This window comes from Sorghum bicolor, chromosome 7 (assembly GCF_000003195.3).
Source record: "Sorghum bicolor cultivar BTx623 chromosome 7, Sorghum_bicolor_NCBIv3, whole genome shotgun sequence".
Taxonomy (NCBI): domain Eukaryota; kingdom Viridiplantae; phylum Streptophyta; class Magnoliopsida; order Poales; family Poaceae; genus Sorghum; species Sorghum bicolor.
This window is the reverse complement of record NC_012876.2, coordinates 4,448,628-4,471,911: the sequence shown is the minus strand read 5'-3', so window position 1 is coordinate 4,471,911 and position 23,284 is coordinate 4,448,628. Positions and strand designations below refer to the sequence as shown.

General features: G+C 42.5%; 1 protein-coding gene across 1 annotated transcript; it reads right to left on the bottom strand.

Moving 5' to 3' along the window:
- On the bottom strand, nucleotides 9,639–19,094 carry LOC8076592 (DNA-directed RNA polymerase II subunit 1). The gene is made up of 14 exons (XM_002443832.2): nucleotides 18,755–19,094; nucleotides 17,378–17,641; nucleotides 16,551–16,847; nucleotides 16,321–16,479; nucleotides 15,712–15,873; nucleotides 15,406–15,626; nucleotides 15,180–15,321; nucleotides 14,759–15,094; nucleotides 14,394–14,680; nucleotides 14,026–14,284; nucleotides 10,507–13,646; nucleotides 10,332–10,403; nucleotides 10,145–10,204; nucleotides 9,639–10,057 (listed from the first exon to the last, which is right to left on the bottom strand). Exons 1-14 carry the CDS (start codon nucleotides 18,836–18,838, stop codon nucleotides 9,967–9,969), a joined length of 5,574 nt encoding a protein of 1,857 aa, XP_002443877.1. The 5' UTR covers nucleotides 18,839–19,094; the 3' UTR covers nucleotides 9,639–9,966.

Sequence of the window (23,284 nt, the reverse complement as noted above, 5' to 3'; positions counted from 1 at the left end):
GATCAGGAAAAAAAGCAAGATAAAATTTGTCACATCTCGCCTCCACCAAATAGCACGCATGTTACAACGACAAAGCATCGTGGCTTCATATTTTTCTAAGAGACCATGACAATTGGCGCCATGACATCCTTCCTTTTGGGTAATCTTTTCTAATGGTCTTTAACAGGTTCTTATAATGTTCCAACTGTTTCTTTTATTATTTTAATTTGAAGCTGCTTTTCCTTCCTATTTAGATGCCAACACAAGGTCTTGGATGACAATCGGCTGAAACACTATTCAGTTGTCTACAATATATGTGTTACTCTCTGGACGATAATGTAAATGATTTCAGCAATTGTCATGGATAATGATAAGCGGTGACGACATTTTTCTCCATGTGGAGCCAACGCCTAGTTTCCATCATTTTAGAAGAAGGGTATACTAGTTTTTATTCTGGCCTCAGCCTGGTTTCCATCTTAGCAGTAGAATTATTTCTGTTCAAATTCAGATGACATACATTCGAGAACTAAGTGTGTCAATCTCATAAGCTTATCAAACATGATTTTGTGGAATTACTGAAACTTTAGCTCTCAGTTTAGATACAATGTTTGTGGAACTTGCAGTTGGATCTCAGGATACCTGACGAATGTATGAAGTCTGAGGAAAACAACTTTTTTTTTTGTCTTTAACAATTAGACAAAACCATGGAATATCCTCTTGCACCTCGCACTAGCTGACAACAAAGCAAACCATTTCAACAAATTATAGGCCTCTCATGGAGGAGCTGTGATATGACATATACAATGGAACTTGAAAGGCTTCACCGTTTATCAAATTCACCTTTTCTGCAGTAGGATATATTCTAATCGAACACCATTACAAATTTGACTCCTTTTACCGAAGACTTTGCATTCACATCAACGACGGGTGCATCATGATGGACGTTTGCACTATGATTGTGTAATTACCACAGAACAAACACTGAAAGAGAAGGGCGTGAATGCATAAGGAAATGCTCGATGATGATGGTGGCATCTAGTGATATAATATATATACATAGCATATCTGCAGGATGTCAATTCTGTCATGTTATAATTTGGGGCACTGATAAGGTACTGCAATTACCTCCTAGGAGCTAAGAGTTCAAACATATCTGGTCCACTAAATTTCAGGAGTGGTAAATCATTAATAATAAAATAAAATAAAATAAAAATAAAAATAAAATGTTTTACCCAGTACCCACTAGGTGTGGCCTCAATAGTCAAAGCCACATGATTTTATTGCTTTTGATTTGAAGATAGTGGAATTGAGCAAATGCATGTTACTAGTTTTTCTTCTTTTTCACTAGACCTTATATATAATTGCACAAATTGTTGTAGACATAGGGGAAATGAAATCGGGTGGCTCTAGTGTCACCACAAGACGTTACATGCTGGTTTTCACTTGTCCTAATTCAATCCATCCTTAGTTTGATCAAGTTTATTCTAAAAGAACGGTCAATTCAGAGTATCATAAAAGTTGTCTACTATAATAGACTGAAATAAATTATGTATTTTATAAAGTTAATCTATCATGTAATTTTGTTTCTGGATGATTTTTGTAGTCCTTGTTTTATCTCTTTGTTTACTTGTCTCTAGATGATTATTTTGCTTACAAACCAAATTGTAGTCTCAGTTCACATACAAAACCTTTTATATTGAGATGGGTAATAAAGTATTTAAGCTCATCTTGTGACTATGCACCAACAGTGAAAACACTCTCTCAAAAAACTGTCAATGGAAATCATGCATATTGATATATTCTAAATTCTCATGATTGATGAGTTTAGACTCTTATTTTTTTTAACTTGAAGCTAGTCAGTTTACATCTGTACTTGTTAGTGAGTTGGTTTGGGCCTATATGCTTATTTATCATAAATTAAAGCCGGCGCATAATTGTTGAACCCAGTTTATTATTTCTATTTTCTGTCTCTCATGAAACTCATATTTTTTATTTATTAGAAAACAACATGTGGAGAAGCGAGGGATCATCCATTTGTCCTTGTGCCCAACTCAACCTTGCCCCCGCGTCATCCCCCACGCTAGCAACCTAGGTGCCCACTGAGCCACCGTCGCCCCCACCCTCCTTCCTCTCTCCTGCCGCACCGCCGCAGGAGCAGGCTGTTGGCAAGGCCAGCACGGCTCGTCGGGATGGTAATGCCGGGCCATTCTCGTGTGATGGTAGTATGGTGGCACGGGTGGCTGCAGTCCGGTGGGGTGCAACCGAGATTGAGCGGCGTGGGACTCGGCTGGGCTGCCCCTGCGGTTGTGGCGGCACCGGCCAGGGCCCGGGTGGGCGCTTCCAGTCGTAGAGCTTGGTGTGATGCCCTGTGAGGCTGTGACCGGGGTAAAACCATGGCTTAGCGCTTCTGGAGAAGAGCAGTGCAACAACGCACATTGAGTGGTGGCGATGGCAAGGCACGGCAGTGGCTGGGCTTCCTAGGGCTCGATCCGGTGCATTGTGTGGATCTAGCGAAGCATAGAGGGGTCGTTGGAGGTGGAGGTGGCTGCCTCACTATTGAGGTCTCCGGTCTTCAGATTTGGACTCATGGACGGCGAAATCGCCTCTGGCGGCCAGATCTGGTCTCAATGACACACATCGGTGGTACAGAGATGGCACGCCAGGATCTAGCGAGGGTGCGCTGGCTGGACCTCTAGGCGATGGCGGTGGCTCCCCTCCCACCGGGTCTTGCCTACCGCAGTTAGGCTGGGCGGATCCAGCCGTGGAGTGCCTGAGGCAATCAACAGAGGCCAATAGCAACGACGACAGACGCCAGAGCCAGCAGCGGCAGTCTGCAGTGACTTCAATGTGCGGCAATGTTGTGTAGGGCTAGATCTATGGTCTGTCGGCCGGCAGTACTGCCAGGGGCATGGTTGGCGGCAGCGAGGCCGGTTGTCGGCTTCACTGATGGGTGGTTGCCGACATAGTGAGTATGGACATTGGCCAATGCCACGCACGGGGTGAGGCACCATAGCGAAAGCTGTTCCCCGAGACTGATGATGGCAATGCCTTCAGGCGCCGCATTCTTCATTGGAGGCGCCTATCGATCGGATCTCTCCCCTTTGTGTAGCGTGCTGGCCATTTTGGTGTGCATATGAGGCAGCTCCTCTCACGTTAGGTTGTGGTATTGGTGATTGTAATAAGAAACAATTATATATATTGATCGATGTAGAGACTAAGATATTATTAATATATTTCTTTTTTCTAAAACAGGTGGGGAAGCGAGGACACCTCAAATTTTGAATACTTTTGTCAACTCAATTATTTTTCCAGAAAATTGATAAGGCCCCCTGAGTAACGAGGATCCCTGTCAGCCGTATGTGTTGTTCAGTGCATATGCGGGAGGGATGACCTCAATAGTCAAATTAAAGCCACAAGATTTTATTGCTTTTGAAGATAGTGGAGTTGAGCAAATGCATGTTACTAGTTTTTCTTTCTTTTTCATTAGACCTTAATTATTGCACACATTGTTGTAGACATAATGATAGAGATGGGTCAACTCAAGCCTCCAATCAACTGTCCTCAAAAGATTATGTGGGCTCAGCTCCCTAATAAGTGGTCAGCAGATGAATGGCCAGCATTTTTTCACCAACGGAGAGAGGGAAGAAAAAAAAATGAGAGAAATCAAAAGAAGTCCAGGGCAGTACAAGACTGAAATATAGCATAGCACATTTTCTTTAGGCCTGAAATTATTTTAATAATCATAATTTTTAGACACATATGATGAATTAAGCTAGTATGGTTGTATATGGATTATATTTGTATATTATTGTTGGCTATATGAGAGAGATACTTCTACGTATTTTCTACTGTAGGAGAGCGAGTTGAAGATGGTGTTATAAGTTGTAAAGTAAAAACATAGCATAGTGATCTATAGAATCAATTTCCATCTCCCACCTTATGATGATGAGATAGACTTATAGGTGAACTTTGAAAAGTGGAGGAATATCAAATTCCAAGCCAAATAGCTGAGTTTGTTGAGTAGATTTCAATTTCTCGAAATGAAAGGATCCAAAACGGCACCTTAGGGAAACCCACATTTATACATCTGTGTCTATCAGGAAATAAAGAGTGAAGCTGTATTTGAAGTGGTATAGACATCATTAGCATTTCAGCGCGCTGCAGTGCAAGACAAAATGTACAATCCAACTGAACAACAAAACACATTACACATGCATGTCAAATCAAAGAAGAGAAAAGCATGCATGCATTTTTTTTCCTCTGTCAAATTAATAAAGGTGCCATATTTTTCCAAAGATGGCTATACGATCTGAAAGACTGAATGGAGAAAATCGCTGGTGCAGATGGAGGGGGGTCCAAGTCCAACCAATCATGGAGGCGATTTCCGGCCGACACATGACACAGAGAGAGCTGATGCCACCATTATCGATCGGTTTCATTTGCTGCATCGATCACAACCATGCATCATCCGAGTATCCAAGTATGTACCCCAGCAGACAGCATGGGACCTCATCCACTAAACCTGGCCCATGCATCACTTAATGTATAATCATGATTAGATCCAGCTCCTGAGAGGACAATCATGCTCATCCCTAGGCCCCAAAGCCTGTACGTTCCCCCTGCCGATGTGTCAATACCCGACTGGCCTTTGCGCGTGACGTGTCCGCCACACGTACACGATGTGCATGCATATGTTAACGTGGCACGCCACGCATCACGTGGCGTGCCAAGTTAGCATATGCATGCATCCTTGGCTGCTGGTTGTTCCGTTGGTGCGTGTGGGGTAGCTACTAGCTAGCCTAGCCGCCGTTGGGAGTTTGAGGCTGGAGAGAGTTGTAGGCTGTAGGCAACTTGTGACTGGTGTGGTAGGTACCTCTCCCTGGCCATGCATGGTCGTCGTCTGCTTCTTGTTAGTGGCCGGAAAAGGTGGTGGTGCCGGTCGTCGTCGTCGTCGTCGTCGTCGTCCACAAGATCGATGATCGATCGGAAGCATCGCTGTGTGCAGCCAGCAGCAGCATGTGAGAAGCATATGCACGTATATTCAGTGGCCGGCGCAGGCAGACAGACAGACGTCTAGATCAGGAGGGTCGCCTATCGATCGACGACGGGATCGATCGGGCGTGCACGCAGTGGCCGCGGTACAATGCATGCATTGCAAGTGTTTCGGTGCTTAATTTGTGGGAGCCAGATCGACCACGTACGTCCTGTCTGTAGAACACACTTTTGCTATCCATCTCACTCGATCTCACGTGTGCAAAGTGCAATTCATTTGCAGAAAGCTTCTTTTTTTTCTCTCTTCATCTGGTCCCGTGCTCGTCTGGGTGAGTTTTAATTAGTTTCTTTTGACCGTGGCCTCGTCTTTATACTTTTGTTCTAGAATGGACTAGCTAGTTGTGTGGGGAAAAAAAAACTACTGTTCTATGCATGTTACCTGTGAACCAGATAGAACCTGCTACCTGTATTGTGTCACTACTTTGCATTGCATGTCTCTATGATACGGTGTGTGGATTTGTAGAACAGAGAGAGATCTAAGATAAGGTTTTCATTAAAATGAATTCGAAAAAATAGACTCTCTTGAGAAACCCAAGCGGCTACGCTAGGTATATCTGCGTCTTCCACCGGCCTGTTCCTAATTTTCATTGTTTCATGTAGTTTTTTTAATCCAGAAAAGTTTTGTTTGGATGTTGTAGTATTAAGAAATTGTAGTTTTAGAACCATTTATGTAGGTGCAAAACCATGGTTTAGATAAAAAGAGGTATAGAGTGGATTTTTAAAAACTCCAAAAAAGACTACACAGTTTAAACCATACCATCGTATTCAAAACTATAAAGTTTGTTACACTCTAACACTTCATAGCATTTTAAAACTAGAATATTTTTCTAAAACCATGTTATTTTTCTAAAACTCTAAAAAAATACTTTAGATCCAAACAGAGACAATCTTTTTAGAAGAGCAGTCCTGAAATGAATTCAAGGCTGACGCTTTGAGTCCACCGGCCATCTCAGGGCCTGTTTAGATACAGCTAAACAGCCAAAACTTTTGGAGAAATGAGCATTTTTTGGAAGAATGTATCTAAATAGGGGCTTGTAAAACTTGCCGTAGATTTGGAATTTGGGACCTTGGAGTCCCAAAACTGTGTAAACTTGCTTAGGGACCCGTGTCATGTGTCTTATAGACCAAAAAATTTAGGAAACATCTAAACATCTATTTAAATGTAAAGTTTACAGCCAAAAGTTTCGGGATGTAAAAATTTGGGATCTAAACAGGCCCTCAATCTCATCACTATGCTTAATTAAATGCATTGGCTTGACTGCATGGTTGGCGCGACTCTTTTTTTTAGACATACATGAGCGTATACTCACCTGATAAACACATGCATATACACCCTATTCATGTGGACAATCTTGAGATTGACGAAGTCACCATAAATATTTTGGTGGCGACAGACACGTTGCCTACCACTGGAAAAATAGTGTTATCAATAAATCATAGTCATAGATTTAATCAAAAAAATACGAGCACCCGAGTCAAGTCGAGGACTTGGATCCAGGTGAATAGGTTTCACCGTAAGAAACACAACCAGATATCTCAGTTCGCTGCACCATGGGTTCAAAATGAAGGACCTAAGGACATCTATCTGATTTAGAAATCTTATGGTCTGTTTCGACGTAGATATATGTTAGCCCGGAGGAATTGAATTGGGTGGCAACACCAATTCAGCCTTACAATGAAAATAGGTTCACTCATAAATCTATTGTTGAAGATAGAATTGGAAGCTAGGCCTTATTTAGTTCCTAAAAAAATTTAAAAAAAATTCAGATTTTCCGTCACATCAAATCTTGCGACGCATGCATGAAGCATTAAATATAGATAAAATTAATAACTAATTGTACAGTTTGCCTGTAATTTACGAGACGAATCTTTTGAGGCTAGTTAGTTCATGACTGGATAATATTTGTCAAATACAAACGAAGTTGTACAAATAAGTTTATTTTGCAAGCATTGTAATAAATAATTGGAGTCGCTGCTGTGAGCCTGTGACAGGGTGCGGCAAAGTGCTACCAGCTTACGTACAGTCAATTGCATCAGGCGGCGGTCTGCGGGTGGTGAACAGCTTTGTGGGCTTGCTGCTGCAACATCGCTTGTTACGAAGCTTCATGGCCACAATGCACTGTTGTTTTTCCTCATAAAACACGAGTCAATTTGCATGCTGCAGAAACTGCTGTCTACTCTGCATACGACAACGGGTCCAAAGTGTGTGTATGTTATTTCCAAAAGGCTGGTTTTGCATGCTCTCCACGAATATACTTTCTCCTTTTTATCTCTTTTCTTCGTGTCATGTGAATCTCTAGCTCGGTGGGTGACTCAAGGCTATAGCTTTTGGACAAATATGGTAGCCGGTTTGCACTTGTCGTTGCTAAGCCTTTAGCCACTTAGGCCTTATAGATCCAAAAACTTTATAAATTTGGGTACTAAAGTATTTTCGTTTATATTTGATAATTATTATCTAATTATAGACTAACTAAGTTTAACAAATTCGTCTTGTAAATCACAGATAAACTGTGCAATTAGTTATCTTTTTTCATCTATACTTAATGTTCCATATAAGCACAGCAAGAATCGATGGGAATGGAAAATCTTGAAAAAAAAAAATTAGATTTTGGACGAAGTAAACAAGACGTTAGCTTGAGACTTGAGAGGGATTTGACGGCTAAACGCACCAAGCTAGGAACGAGAAACACCCGGTACATTACATACCATGGCGTGTGCTAGCTAGCTTGATCACCTCATGAACAGGGGAATCCACAAAAGGTCAACGGGCCTAGTGGCGGGCGCTAGTGGCTGGAATAATGCAGGTGGCCGCGGGCCCCATCCGGTACACGTGGCTGGACCTCCTTGGGTTGGCGGTCGATCGGGGACTACAGCGTGTTGAATTTCAGCATGCATTTTGTGACAGTCGCCGCCACACAATTCACAATATATATACTACTGCCGCGTACGTTTTGCTTGCGTCGAGATTCCACGTACGCAAATAAAGCCATCTAAAAGAAAACATGATCCACGTAGGCTAGCTCGCGATGTACTTCTGATAAACATGCATGCATGTCATCGCCAACATTTCTTTTCTTTTCTTTTTCTATTGCATAGTATATATGCACGCCAAACACATGCATCATACTTACTGTGACGGCATACTTGGAAGAGGATGCTACTTTATAGTAATAATTTTATTAGGCAGAATAGAATTGTGTTAAGGTCCCATATATCATTCTATTGCTACCTCGAGAAGCGTGGGCCATGAGGCATTGCTCTAGCTAGCTTCAAGAATTTGTGGAGTTACTAGAGATACAATTACGTGTGCAGTGTACTGGCACCAAGAAGAAAGTGGGTTTTTTTTTTCTTCTCGAAAGATTAAGAAAGTGATTAAGGACTTAAGGCAAAGTAGAGGCTTAAATCACTCTATTTTAACCTTCCAACTTCCAAGTAAAGCTGGAAAAATGACATGCCTGAGATATGAGATAGCAAAAGCATGCCCGCAACTATATACGGCTGTGGACGTACGCGTACTAATTATAATAATAAGATGGTTGCTTGAGAAGCAAAGATGATGATCATTAATTGGATGTTGTTCGTTGACTAATACTGCTGTAATAAGAACCATGGACCCTAGCTAGTTGGGACAAAGAGAGAACGAAATGAGTTGGATATTTGTCTCGTGAATTTTGACACACTAGCCTAAATGAGATCAGTTTCCGTAGTACAATCATGTAGAGCTCTTCGTTGAGCCTTCCAGGATCGTCAAAATTAACGTTTGAAATAATTATGACCAAGATACTAATAGTCTCTATCTACTAAAAATGTATATTGCGGACTATATATCCCGCATAAAGGTTCGAAAACTCTATCACACGATGGGTTGCACGCGAGAGCAACGCGTGACGCATCCGCGTGCCACTCGCCGGGAGGAAGAAGCGAATATTTTTAGTTCACAAGGCTGGCTTTGCATGTCAGATGGCCCGACGTTCACGAGAAATTTTGAGAAGAGAATATTTTTTTCCAAATCTAAATTAACAAGAAAAAAAAAAGGTAACTCTGTGATTTACATTTCCACAAGTGCAGTTAACTAACACCGCAGATGCACACTGAGGCCTCTGTCTAATCTTAGAAAAGTCGCTACATGAAGATGGTGGCCTTCGTGAGATTTGTACAAAGACGTATTTGATCGGCATCCATTGTAAAGGCTTGCAGTTGGAGGGAAGATGAAACCCCTCATGTCAATCGTCCTCCCAACTTTTTATCTTTCTTCACTTAAACCACAGCTTTTGTAAAAGCAACTAGGCCGCATCAACAGTACAAACAAGCAAGCAAGCAACAATGGTTCTGCGGACAAATTTCCAAATAACCAATCAAGCAGCAGTACAATTGGAAGCCTTTACGAGAACTTGAATGAATCCTTGATGGGATGCGCGATGGTCTGGTGAGGAAAGCAGGGCAATTCCCTTCCCAATAGTTCTGTTCAGATGGGCCTAAACTAAGCCCAGACCATGTGCTACTTCGATCAACTTATATAATCAATCCAAGTTCCAAAAATCCAGACAAATAAGTTAAAACTTAACCAGAAGAAACAATGCAATACCAAAAACGCCCGGAACACAACATTCCAACGAGAAAACTAGATCTTATGGTATATAATCATAGCATAATAGTACCAATAATACCGTCACGATTTTATCATCATCAGTTACTATTTTTACTCTGAAGTCTGAACGGCCACCATGCGGTGAACCACTTAGCAAGTCGCAGCACAGTTCAGTCCTTAGTTCTAGTATCATACATAAACAACTCTCGCTGCTATTAGCAGCTTAAGAAAAATAAGTTTACTCTCAGAGTTCAACCATACAGAAACATTAGAGAAAAAGGGAAACGAAAAGCGAGGCACCGCAGGCTCGATCTTCCCATGTAGCCATCACCGTTCCTTCAGCGCCTTCAACGATTGCTCTCGTCATCCTTGTCATTACCTTGGCCTGTGGACGATGGGGAGTACCCCGGTGCAGTGGGGGAGTAGCTTCCACTAGGGCTGCAGCGTACAAAATGAGATTTGTCAGAACACAAAACGATGTCTTCCACGAAAGGTAGATATCTGTCTGATACTACAATGACTTGCCTGTAATTTGGAGAGGTTGGGCTATAATCTGGGCTAGGTCCTCCAGAGGTGTTGAACGGGCTGCATTAATAGTTGGGCAATATGTAAGACAAACGACAGCAAGCAAAATAATAGTACTGCAATGCACCACTATTCAAGCATATATATAAAGATGCACCAAAGGCAATGGGATCTGAATGGCACACACCTTGTTGGGCTGTACGATGGACTTGGTTGTGAATATGATGGTGACGTTGGAGAGTATGTCGGTGACGTTGGACTGTGATAACAGAAACAGTAACATTCAATACAGATATGTATGGACAGAGTACCCTTTGAGGCAATAATACTAAGAATAGAGATCTTCATAGAATTATGCGCACCTGTAGCTTGGAGAAGTCTGACTATATGGAGTCATCCGGGGGCTGCTTGGAGAGTATGCATGCGAAGGGCTGTACTTGGCTGATGAAGGATTGTAGCTCGGAGAAGTAGGACTGTAGCTCGGAGAAGTAGGACTGTAGCTCGGTGATGTTGGGCTGTATCCTGGCGAAGTAGGGCTGTATGCAGGTGATGTTGGGCTGTACGAGGGGGAGGTAGGGCTGTATGAGGGGGAGGTAGGGCTGTATGAGGGGGAGGTAGGGCTGTATGAGGGGGATGTTGGGCTGTATGATGGTGATGTAGGGCTATAAGATGGCGAAGTTGGACTGTAAGATGGTGATGTGGGGCTATATGCGGGAGATGTAGGGCTGTATGCTGGAGATGTAGGGCTATAAACTGGTGAGGTGGGGCTGTAACTTGGTGATGTAGGACTATAACTAGGAGATGTAGGGCTGTAGCTTGGTGATGTAGGACTGTAGCTAGGAGATGTTGGGCTGTAACTCGGAGATGTGGGTGAGTATGATGGACTGGTAGGCGAGTAAGTCGGACTTGTTGGGGAGTAATTCGGGCTTGTGGGACTGTAGGTGGGAGAGCCAGGTGTATATGATGGTGAGGTGGGACTATAGCTTGGCGATGCAGGGCTGTATGATGGAGAAAGAGGGCTATATCCTTTCTCTGGGGTGAAAACAGGAGAAGATGGACTGTATCCCCCTGACGATGGAGAGTAACCACCTGGTGAAGGGAATGGTGAGAATGCCATGTGCCCAACATATGGTGAGAACGAAGCATCTGTATTAATGGGGGAAGCCCTGATGTTTGGACTCAGCAGATAACTTGGGGACATCATTCCTTCATGGTAAGGTGTCCCAGAGATGGGTGATCGTGCTGGTGTCATGCCGAAGTCCAGGCCTTCCACATAGCTTGGAAGTTGAAGTTCAATTGCCTGCTGCAACATCTGGTCATTCAGATATAGCGCACAGCCTCCAGTACCAATAGGAGCAAGCTGACCAAGCATTATGTTTTCAGTGACACCTCTCAGGTGGTCAGATTCAGCATATACAGCAGCATCAAGTAAGATGTCAACAGTCTCTTCAAAGGAACATCTCATAAGAGGCCCAGTGTCATTGCGGTTGATACCATGCCTTGTAATCGCCATTAGGTGACCTCTGTATGTCATTGTATCACAAAGAATGGCCAGATGCCTGTAGTTCACATAGGATCCATCGAAAGATATCACCACCCGAAGCTCATCCAAGAGAGATCGACGGACAGCCTCAATTCCAAGTACCTCAATCACTTCAATCAGATGGTTACTTGTTGTCCTTGTAGCATCAACATCCTCATGACACATGACAGCTAAGAGATTCACACCTTCTGTATCGAGCATCCATTCATTGGCTGCTTTGAAACCTTCGTCTTGATAAAAAGTATTGACCTTCCCTTCTTTGATGAACACTTTGTTGATATCTGGAATGCCTCGAAGCGCCATCTCTGTCAACATATTACCCTCTATCTTTTTTAGGAAGACATCATCCTCAGCAGACTCATCTTGTATTTCTCCTTTTGGAGCTTCATCATTTGTGATGCGGATACGGAGGATGAGCTTATCCGCATTATCATCATTGAAAATGCATGATAAGTCATCATCAAACTCACGGTTAATCTTGTCGGCAATATCAGCCATGCTCAACTTCTTATCAACCATCATCTCACGATTAAGCTCAATACGCAGCAGCCAAGGAGAAATTTTATCCGGGTCAATATCCTCATCAGGCATTTCGTAATAGGACTGAACAAACTCTGCATCCTCTTCGATGATGGTTCCTAGCGGATCAGGATCATACCATATCTCTGTGGCGTGGGTAACACTACGCAGTGTGGTGTACTCCAAAGCACACTGGACATTCTTAGCCAATTCTTTCTTCTGGTTCACCTCAGGCTTCAGGTAAACAGACAAAGATGGAGTCTTTATCTTCTTGGCAACATTAATGATCTCCCTCAACCTGGGAACTCCAAGGGTGACATTCTTGGCACTGACACCAGCATAATGGAAGGTATTTAGGGTCATCTGTGTTGCTGGTTCTCCAATTGATTGTGCAGCCACACATCCAATCATCTCACCAGGGGCCACCAAAGACTGAAGAAACCTCGATTCAATCTCACCGATAACCCATTCAAAAGCTTCCTTTGTAAGCCTGTATTCCTTCAAGACCCTCTTGCTAGCAAACGTGCTACGAAGCAGGATATTAAAGAACAAGGTTGCATTCTTCTGAGCCTCAATGCTCATGGGATCATCACCAGGTACAACCTTAAGTCTTTCTTGCAGTTTATCTACCGCTTCTACAATTTCCATAGGGTGCATGTCAGAAGGTCTTCTAAAATCAATCCTGAATGTCTTCTGAGCATTCCAGATGAGCCGCTTGAGATTCACAGGCATAGGCCATGAATTGTCACCAGTTGTGGCAATCTCAGTCCCAAGCTGGTACCGATCAGCTTCTAGCTTTTGAACCTCTGCCTCAAACACATTTCTAAATTCACGTATGGTCTTCAAATCGTCAACATGTTCTGGTAGCATGTAGTTAGGTCTCCAGTTCTCGTCATCCAGCTCATAACGGAACAAATTATCAAACTCAGGCTTCTTCATCTTCAATGAGTCCAATTTTTGAGATTCAATCCAAACAGCATCCATGCCATCTTCCCCATACAAGAACTGAATGACATCTCCCAGAGAATTTCTTACAGTACCATCGTATTTAACCATGATGTCCTCCATAGCTTTCACAAGTCTCCTCTGGATATACCCTGTCTCAGAGGTCTTCACAGCAGTATCTATAAGACCTTCTCTACCACCCATAGCGTGAAAGAAAAATTCTTGTGGTGTCAGACCTCGGAGGTAAGAATTTTCCACAAATCCACGACTTTCAGGACCATAATCATCTTTTGTGAAATGTGGCAACGTCCGATCAATGAAACCAAAAGGGATCCGCTTGCCCTCAACATTCTGCTGTCCCACACAAGCAGTCATTTGTGAAATGTTAATGAAACTTCCTTTTGAGCCTGCAGTGACCATAGCCTTCAAATTGTTGCTTTCAGACAAGCTCTTCTGAGCACTGCTCCCAGCATCATCACGAGCTTTGTTAAGAACCTGAACAGAAAGGGATTGTATTGAGGTTAAAACAACTCGACCTAAACGCTGAATATTGCCCTGAATGACATAAACAAAGGATACTCCCTCCATCCCAAATTATAAGTCATTCCAAGAATCTTGAAGAATCAAAGCACCTCAAGTTTGACCAAATTTATATAGTAGGATAATAACATTTATGATATCAACTGAGTATCATTAGGTTCTTCATTAATTATATTTTTATAGTATATCTATTTGATGCCTCAAAACTTTGTAATTTTTTCTATAATTTTGGTCAAACTTGAGATGCTTTGACTCTCCAAGATTCTTGGAATGACTTAAAATTTGGGTTGGAGGGAGTATATAATAATGAAAGCAAAACAGAAGCAATCGGTACCTGGTTCACTCTGTTTTCAAATGACTCCATCATGGTGCGTCCTGGCTCAGCTTCCAACTGCTTCTCATGTGCTTTTTTAATAAGCTCCTTCACCTCATCCTTTGCTTTACAAATTGTGTCATTAATCGTTTGCATGGTGGAAGCATCTGCAATGGTATCCCCAATTCCAATACTGAAACCATTTTGAAGAAGCCAGTAGTTTACAAGCCACTGTGTATGTCCTAAGAACTTCCGGGCAGCATCAGGACCAACCTCTTCCCTGAAAAGAACAAAGTCAAAACAGGATTTGCTTAGAAAAATGGAAACAGGCAATATTTCTCATTGTCATGCAACTTTCAACAAGTAAAATTCAGATTAGGCATAATTACCAAATGATATGGATAAGACTTCCAGTGCCTGTTCCAAGACTCTTCTTGCAAAGTGTACCAGACAGAAGCTCTCCCTTCTCTATCCTGACCATAGTATCACCAGGAGTAATAAATCCCTTTTCTTCTTCCGAATGCCATGCTGAAAACCGTATTAAATTTATTTGCTTGGGGATAATTAAGTTAAAAACTTGTTTCCCAGTCCAAATAGGCCTAGGTTTCAAAATGGCAGGTGCAGGAATCTTTCCATCAAAGTCTTGCCACCACATCAAGATGTTCATAAATACATCCTGGAATGAAATTTAAATGAGCCACAAAACTGAACAGAATACAATTGGAAAGGACAAGTGAAATTTATTTTTATTCACCTTTTCAATTAGAGTGTCCCTTTTAGTAATTTTGCGACAACCAAGCAGTGTGTCTTGGACAATACCCATGACAGGCCTATTTGATTGTGGAGAGACAATGCATTTTGGCACCATCATTAACTCCAGAACTTCTGCCCTGGTCTCAAATGACTGGGGCACATGCATATTCATCTCATCACCATCAAAGTCAGCATTGTATGGTGAAGTGACAGACAAGTTCAACCGGAAAGTTGAGTAGGGCATAATTTTGATGCGATGCCCCATGATAGACATTTTATGAAGACTTGGTTGCCGATTGAAAAGAACAAAATCCCCATCATTGAGATGTCTTTCCACCTGAGGAAATCCGGCACAAAATGAGTCAAAACATAAAACAATTTTAGCTGCAAATGAGCTTCTACAGTCATAGGGAGGTTGATACCTTGTAACCAAGCTCCAGATGCTGATCGCTGCTTTTCTTCACATATCGAAGATCAAGCCTCTGACCATCTTCCCTGATAATGTACTTTGCACCGGTCTTCCCTGGGGGAGGGTGAGGCCCATATTCAACAAGTTCCTTCAACCTGAAATCATTGGATTTAGCTGCAAATGATCAGCAAAAGCACAGTAATTAAATAACAGTTGTCAATAAAAACAAACTGAATCACCTCTCAATATTATATGGAGTGACAGTTTCAGGATATGTCAGGTTCAAAGCAATGCTCCATGGTACTCCCAACTCATCAATGTTTATGTTTGGATCTGGTGTAATAACAGTACGTGCCGAGAAATCAACACGCTTGCCCATCAAGTTTCCTCTAATTCGGCCTTCTTTAGCTTTCAGCCTGCTGCAAATTGATTTAATAGGCCTTCCAGAACGCTGCGTGGCCTGAGCATAGAAAAAAACGATCAATCAAAATTATCCTGATATCCATAGGTTTTATACATGCAAAGTAACATTCTAAACCACTCACCCTGGGTTGGCCAGGAAGTTCATTATCAAAGTATGTTGCAATATGAAATTGCAACAACTGAGCAAACTCTGTTATAATGTGAGCTGGAGCACCATTTCTCTCTTGCCTCCTCAAGTTCTCATTATGCCGTATTATCATAGCTAACTGATGAGTCAAATCATCCTGCAGAAACAGCAAAAAGGCAATGAAGAATCACAGTGAGGAGCTGTGAAATAAATACCTTCTTTACAACAGGGACTGAAGTAGTAGCCCCTTAAACATATTTATTAAAAGTATCAGTGAGCAACAAGGTTGCACTTCTCCATCCATGCAAAATTAGACACAAAATAATTCTACTCCCCTCTGTCCCAAAATAAATGACTTTTTGAGGTTTAAAATTTGTCCCAAAAAATAGCATTCTACAAAAACATGGGACATTGACTCCTAATGCAGAAATTAATCATGGGTGCATGCAAATGATAACTACCAAAGTCAGGAGATATCCTATGGGAAAGGAAAGGAAAGGAGGTGAGGATATACGTGTCTTTTGCCAGCATTCTTAATCTATCTGAAAATTTCTACAAAGCAGTTTATTTTGGAACGGAGGGAGTATATTGGTATTAGACTTACCTCACTTCTGGAAGAAGTGTCCATCATGACAGATGGTCTAACAGGGGGTGGAGGGACTGGAAGAACTTGAAGTATCATCCAATCAGGACGGGCATATTTGGGATTCAGGCCCAACAGAAGACAGTCCTCATCGCTTATACGCTTTAGAACATTAAGGACCTGGTCAAACAAGCCATGTAAGAAACCAATTACAAGCAGTAGCATAAGCTGAATAGTGATTATAGAAATACCCTCTCAGCTGAAAGGATTTGCTTGCGTTCCACTGGCTCAGGGAGTTGATCCTGATCATCACTTTTCTTCTTTGGAGCTTTAAACTCTGCGACCATCTTCATACCATCTACTGTAATATTTGGCTGCTGAGCACCACAGCCACCTCTTTTCTTAACAGGCTCGTCAGTATCCTGCTCCTGAACATCAAGGTCATCGCCACCTGCACAGACTTTTTTGCTCTTGCAAGCATCATATATTCTCTTCAATCTATTCTTTGGATTCCTGATTTTTAGAGCCTGCTTAAATTTGGTTTCATCCTGCAAGATAAAAAAATGGATAAATGGTGATTAAATGTGAAGTTAATTTGCTTTGGAAACACAAATGCTAAACATTATAAGCATCTAATTAAGTGGTCAAATGTCTCTGAACACTTGAACCAGAGCTCATGAAAAAGACTCAAAACTTGGTGTTTGGTCGAGTTCCACAGTCCTCATCACTATAGGAATAATGCAATGAATACAAAATATACACACATAAGCTTATAAGCTTCATCAAACATGTTAGAACAAACCATGAAGACATATTAGGTCATAGGATGGTAAAGGAAAAGTAAAATAATCGCAGTTTACATGCTATAATGATACCTCAAAAAGTTAATGGCTAGTGAGAAAAGGTGCTAACGTGAACAACGCTGAGTAGAGTAAATGGGGCAACTGTACTTTTCATAGGTATTGAATGGTTAGAACACTTCCATTTTCAGTTTATCACGCCTCGATTTAAAATGACAACTCCTTCCAGTATAGCAATATATACACACATATCAAGCAACAACTGAGCCAAAGGATACCTCATCCGCAAGGATCTTGGAGCAGTTAAAGCAAACACAGCGCATGATGGAGAGCACAGTCTTAATGAATCCGATGTGGAACATCGGCTTGGCAAGCTCAAGGTGCCCAAAGTGGCCTGGGCACTCTGCCATCCCTGCCATGCATGTCTCGCACTTAATTTTCCGGTCGATAGTCCCCAATCGAGGGTCACTGAGCCCACCAGGCTTCGGTTTTCCCCTCTCCATGGTCTCTGCATGTTCTATTTGAACCACCGACATTTGTCTCTACACAAAAGCAAAAAGAAATCAATAGTCATTAGTTCCTATCCCTGGAAACAGTTCCTCACTCACCGCATAGAAACAAAGCAGAATAACCTTTTAATGAAAGCGTTACTATTCAGCGCAATAAATTATTAATTATACAGTTAAACAAACTCAGGAGCAACATCATCTTGTTATGGAATTTCCGTTATGCACGTACGGAACACACAACTGTTTCATACAAACAAAGCAGAATAACCTTTTAATGGAAGCATTATTATTCGGCACAATAAATTATCCGGTTAAACAAACTCAGGAGCAATGTCATCTTGTTACTAACTGACATGGAAGATGGAATTTCCGTTATGCACGTACGGAACACACACTGTTTCATACAAACAAAGTAGAATAACCTTTTAATGAAAGCATTACTATTCAGCACAATAAATTATACGGTTAAACAAACTCAGGAGCAATGTCATCTTGTTACTAACTGACATGGAATTTCCGTTATGTTCGTATGGAACACACAACTGTTTCAGTTGAAGTTGAACTCGACAGAATCAGAACCATACTACACGAAACAGATTAGGTCACTTAAGAACATACAGATGTGCCCAAATTGTAAAAGCACACAACCAGGTTGAAGCTCTCTCATGCACTGTGTGGATCACAACATCACATTAATTCATCATATCACCTCGAAACTTATGTACCAAGTAGAAAGGCCAAGTTCAAACTCAACCATATATTCCCTCTATGTGTAATACTTTCCAAAGTTCCAGCAGCGGCGTATATACATAGTTCCAGGTTTCAAGCAGCAATACATCTTCTTCTTTTTTCCTAATGATGCTAAATTTTAGGGAATTAAGGTCTGCACAGTTGTACTACACTCGAATTGCTTGAATTCACCAAGACCAACCAGGCAAGCCGATAGTGAAGCTCAAGACACTCAAACCCAGCATGAATTACACGAAATCATGCCCTGAACTAGAATCCTGACATCAGAAACGAGTTGGTACTGGTAAACTAGCAAACAGCCATTGTCCAGCTACACTAAGCTGACCACTCAACTCAACCCTCGACCCGCTCGAACGACAAAAGCAGGGAGGGGAGGGGGGGTGCGAGGGGTATTACGATCTCGTCGGGGCTGAGGATGCCGAACTGCACGAGCTCGACCTTGGCCACCTCGGCCGGCGAGTACGGGAACCTCGCGTCCATCTCGGCTACACCCGGCGGCGGCGCCGCCCACCACCACCACCACCTAGGGTTTCAAATCGCTGCGCGCTGCGCCGCCCCGCCACCGGCGCTCCCGCGGCACCGCTCGCTGCGTCGAGCTTAGCTAGTGTGTTTTTGGCGGCCGCGCCCGGTGGAATCGAATGGATGGATGGATGGATCGGCCCCGGCCGACAGATCCGCGCGCCCCGCCCTCCGCGAGTTGGGAGGAAGGGGAAAGGGGATCCTGAGGGTGCCTCTGAGGAAAGGGCTCGGGGAGGAAGGGGTAGGGGTGTATTTATAGACGTAGCGTGCGCCGCGGAGGCTATCCTGCGCTGGCTTGGCTGGCGGGCGCGTGGGCGCCGGTGTATGGTGGTACACGTAGAGGCGGTGGGGGAGGATGTGTTGGTGTATGTGGACTGGGTGCGGGGATACGGCAATAGCGCAATGCGGAACCGCCTATGGATTTGGGGGCAGGTGGGACGTTGGATGGGGGACGGACGGTGGGGATGGGTGGGGTACTGCCTATTGTGCGCAGTCAACGCGGAGGCAAAGCTCGACTGGTTGACCGGAGGCAAAGGTGTCTGTTGTGGGCTTGCTCTGTGGATAGAAACATCATGAGTTGGGCTACAATGTGTGGGTCCAAATATATCGTCTAAGCCCATATAGGCATGTAGCCGACAAGGCCCAATTCATCCCGTCTTTCTCTGGTCCACCAAACCAACGCCCGTTTATAAAAAATTAAAATAAAATAAAATAAAACACGAACACTCTAGCTCCACCCACAAATAAATAGCACAACACTCTAAGTCATGGGTCGAAGTTATTATGTGTACTAGAACTACATTATGTCTGGGTCCAAGCTAGACCCATTTGCCGACGGAAGAAGTCCCCTCAACTTTCGCAAAAGTCTGTTTTTCATCCCTGAACTTTCAAACCGGGTAAAATACATCCCTCAATTTTTGAAACCATGCATATTACGTCCCTGACATGGTTATGAGCGGTTTTGAAGGCAGTTTTGTCTTTTTCATTTTTATTTATTTTGGCTGAATATTTGTAAAATTATAGTAAATCATATAAAATTTATAAAATAATAAATCTAATTTTGTTGGACTCCAGATAAGTAGATCTACATAGTGAATATATAATATAGTATGCTTTAGTACAAAATTTTTATTGTAGCTTTAGAACTGTTTTTCTATAATTAATTAGAATAATTTATAGCTATAGTTTGTATGGTTCAATTGTGGTGAATTTTTTATGTTAGACTAATTATTATATGTTTAAACTATGGTAAAAAATTCATACTCATTAGATCATGTATAACTTAGTTAAGATTTATTATAATTTAACAAGCATAAACCTAAATAAATCTATAACTAAGTAATACATGATTCAATGAGTATAAAATTTTTACTATAACTCAAACATAGAATAATTAGCTCACCATATAAATTTCATCACAATTAGACCATAGAAAATGTAGCTATAATTAGTCTAATTAATTACAGAAAAACATAGATCTAAAGATGCATAAAAAAATTTGTACTAGAACATACTATATTATATATTCAATGTGTAGATCTACTGATCTGAAGTCTAACAAAATTGAGTTTTCTATTTTATGATTTTTATGTGATTTACTGTGTTTTTTAAAAAAATTTAGCCAACATAAATAAAAAGAAAAAGATAAAACCGCTTTCAAAACCAGGTCAAGGATATAATGTGCACGGTTTAAAAGTTGAAGGATGTATTTTATCCGGTTTTAGAGTTCAAGGATGAAAATCAGACTTTCGCGAAAGTTAAGGGACCTAAAAGTAGACTTTTTCCTTTGCCGACATGGTATACGCTGGCATAAGTGCTCGTGTGCCCGCAGAAGCCGGCCATGCCTTCTACGTTGCCGACTAGGCCGGCCCTACCGCGACTAATGCATGAACCTAGTCACACATACAAGTTGGGCGAGAACTGAGGGCATAGAGATGCCTGGACCCGGCAACAACAATGCCAACAACTACCTCTCCATGGTCGTTCAGGTTTGTAAAAGTGTGGGCAAGTGCACCACCCAATTAGCGCCATTAGTGTGGGTAGCTAGGAGGAGGTCGAAGCATATATCTGGGCGAGAGCACTACGACGCATCTTTCATGATTGCGATTAGCACCACTGGCTGCTCTTATCATATTTTTCCTCAACTCTACTACTCCACAAGATCTGTCTGCTCATCTGCAGCTGACTGATCTTGCCCTCTCTTCCTTCATGGTGATGCATAGCTCACGTTGCATGACCACGTGTCGTCATTGTATCTTCCTCCCACAAATAACGCCACACCAACAATGGCGCTGCCCCAAGGGCAACGACAATGTGTAAGCCAAGATTGGCATTCTCGGGTTGAGGCTGTGCTAATGGTCAAGCACCGAGGTGGGCTCCTAGATCGAGGTCGCTAGCGCTGGAGAACTTGCTAGTGGCCCCCTATTGCTGGTGGAGACCTAGTAGAGACCTGTGTTTACCAACGAGGACCGTGAGCAGCGGCGCAACAAAGGTGAGCACGCGTGCATGCTCACCTAGCAGGGCGCCCGGTGGCAGACTGCCAGCCATCTCGTCATCCGGTGGCAATGTCCCGTCGACGGTTGGTCGGCACGCGTACGTGAGTCGTCATCAATCAGCTCAGCTCTGAACCATGCTCAAATTGGACGATCAACAATCAGCTCAGCGTCAAATCGTGCCCAAATCAAAAGTTCCAAAAGTCAGTTGACCAAAACTAGAGAAACAACCGGTTGATGTTTAGCCTTTCTGTAAATGTAGGAGAAGCATATGAAAAGAAAAACTAGGCTCTGGATGATTCTGAATTGACGACACACGTAAGGCCACCACGGCCGTCCCATGATAAAAGCCAGCTCGTGAGGCACCTTTGATACAACTTCACCTTCTTGGCACGGTGTGTGTGTGGAGAGTGAAGCCATAAATAGTGGCTTTAGCGCACGGCTCTTTGTTCATTTTAAAATGATGAGAGATACAAACCACGGTCTTGTTTAGTTCACCCCGAAAACCAAAAACTTTTCAAGATTCTTCGTCACATCGAATTTTGGGGCACATGCATGAAGCATTAGATATAGACGAAAATAAAAACTAATTGCACAGTGTAAATCACGAGATGAATCTTTTGAGTCTAGTTAGTTATGAATGGATAATATTTATCAAATAAAAACAAAAATACTACAGTACCGAATTCCGAAATCTTTTCGGAACTAAACAAAGCCCATCTGCCGAAGTAGAGAATTGAAGCCGCTGAAATTGTACCAAACTAAAACGGGGCTGAATCTTTTCCCAAGTACAACCTCTATCTACACATGGTTGTGAGGTCAACAATTCAGTTATTGTTCGGTTCGTGAAAAATTTTGGCTTTGGTTATTATAGCACTTTCGTTTGTATATAACAATTATTATCTAATTATGAACTAACTAGGCTCAAAAGATTTGTCTTGCAAATTACATGTAAACTGTATAATTAGTTTTTATTTGTGTCTATATTTAATGTTTCATGTATACATACAAAGATTTAATATGATGAAGAATTTTTAAAAAAATTGGAAACTAAACAAGGCCTCAACATGCATGCTACCTGGTGGACCTGGCCTGAGCATAGGTAGGTAGGTGCTCTCTCTCTCTCTCGGGGAAGTGCACTTTCATGGAAGTCAGCACAAATCCTTAACTTGCGAGTTGCGACTTCTGCTAGCTGCTACCTCCTCGTCTGCTAGCTGCCAGTCTTACGTACGTACACCTCTGCTGACTGTGGCAGCGGCCGGAACACATGCAATGCTGGTGCTGGTGCTGGCCCGGGCGGCCCGGCCATATATGTCGCCAGCAAGGGGTCAAGGGGTGCCACCGGCCGGAGCTATTGGCTCCAACGTTCCCAAGATGACTCGTTTTCAAAACCCTAGCTACTGGAGTAGTAGCCGCTAGTCCTGATTCCACCAATCAGACCTAATCACATTAACTCTCCACTTCAATGGAACATGCTTGTACGTACCTTCAGGTAATCAGGTTCATTAATTCAACAAAGTATTTCCAACTACTGGCTGTGGTTGGAGCACCCTAGATAGCCCTAGGATCCAACCAAACCTGACCAATTGTTTCATTGAGTTCAGTTGTACTCCCTCCAAACCCATTTTAATAGACGTTTAGGACAAGATTGTGATAACTAAGGAGTGATTAATTAGATGATAGTTTCCTGATTTGCTCCTTTTAAATACGTTTGCGCGTGGAATCTTGGCAGATAGTTTTCGTAACTCGATTGGTTAGCTTCCTGGGATGCGAGGCTGTTGGTCGCAGGTTCGACTCCTGGTTGGGCGTGGATGGACGTTCGCGCGCAGGGGCATTCGTGTCCAAAACGGCATCCATGCCCTGCGAACGTCAATCTTAATGCTGGCCAGGACGTCTATTAAATCAGGTACGGAGG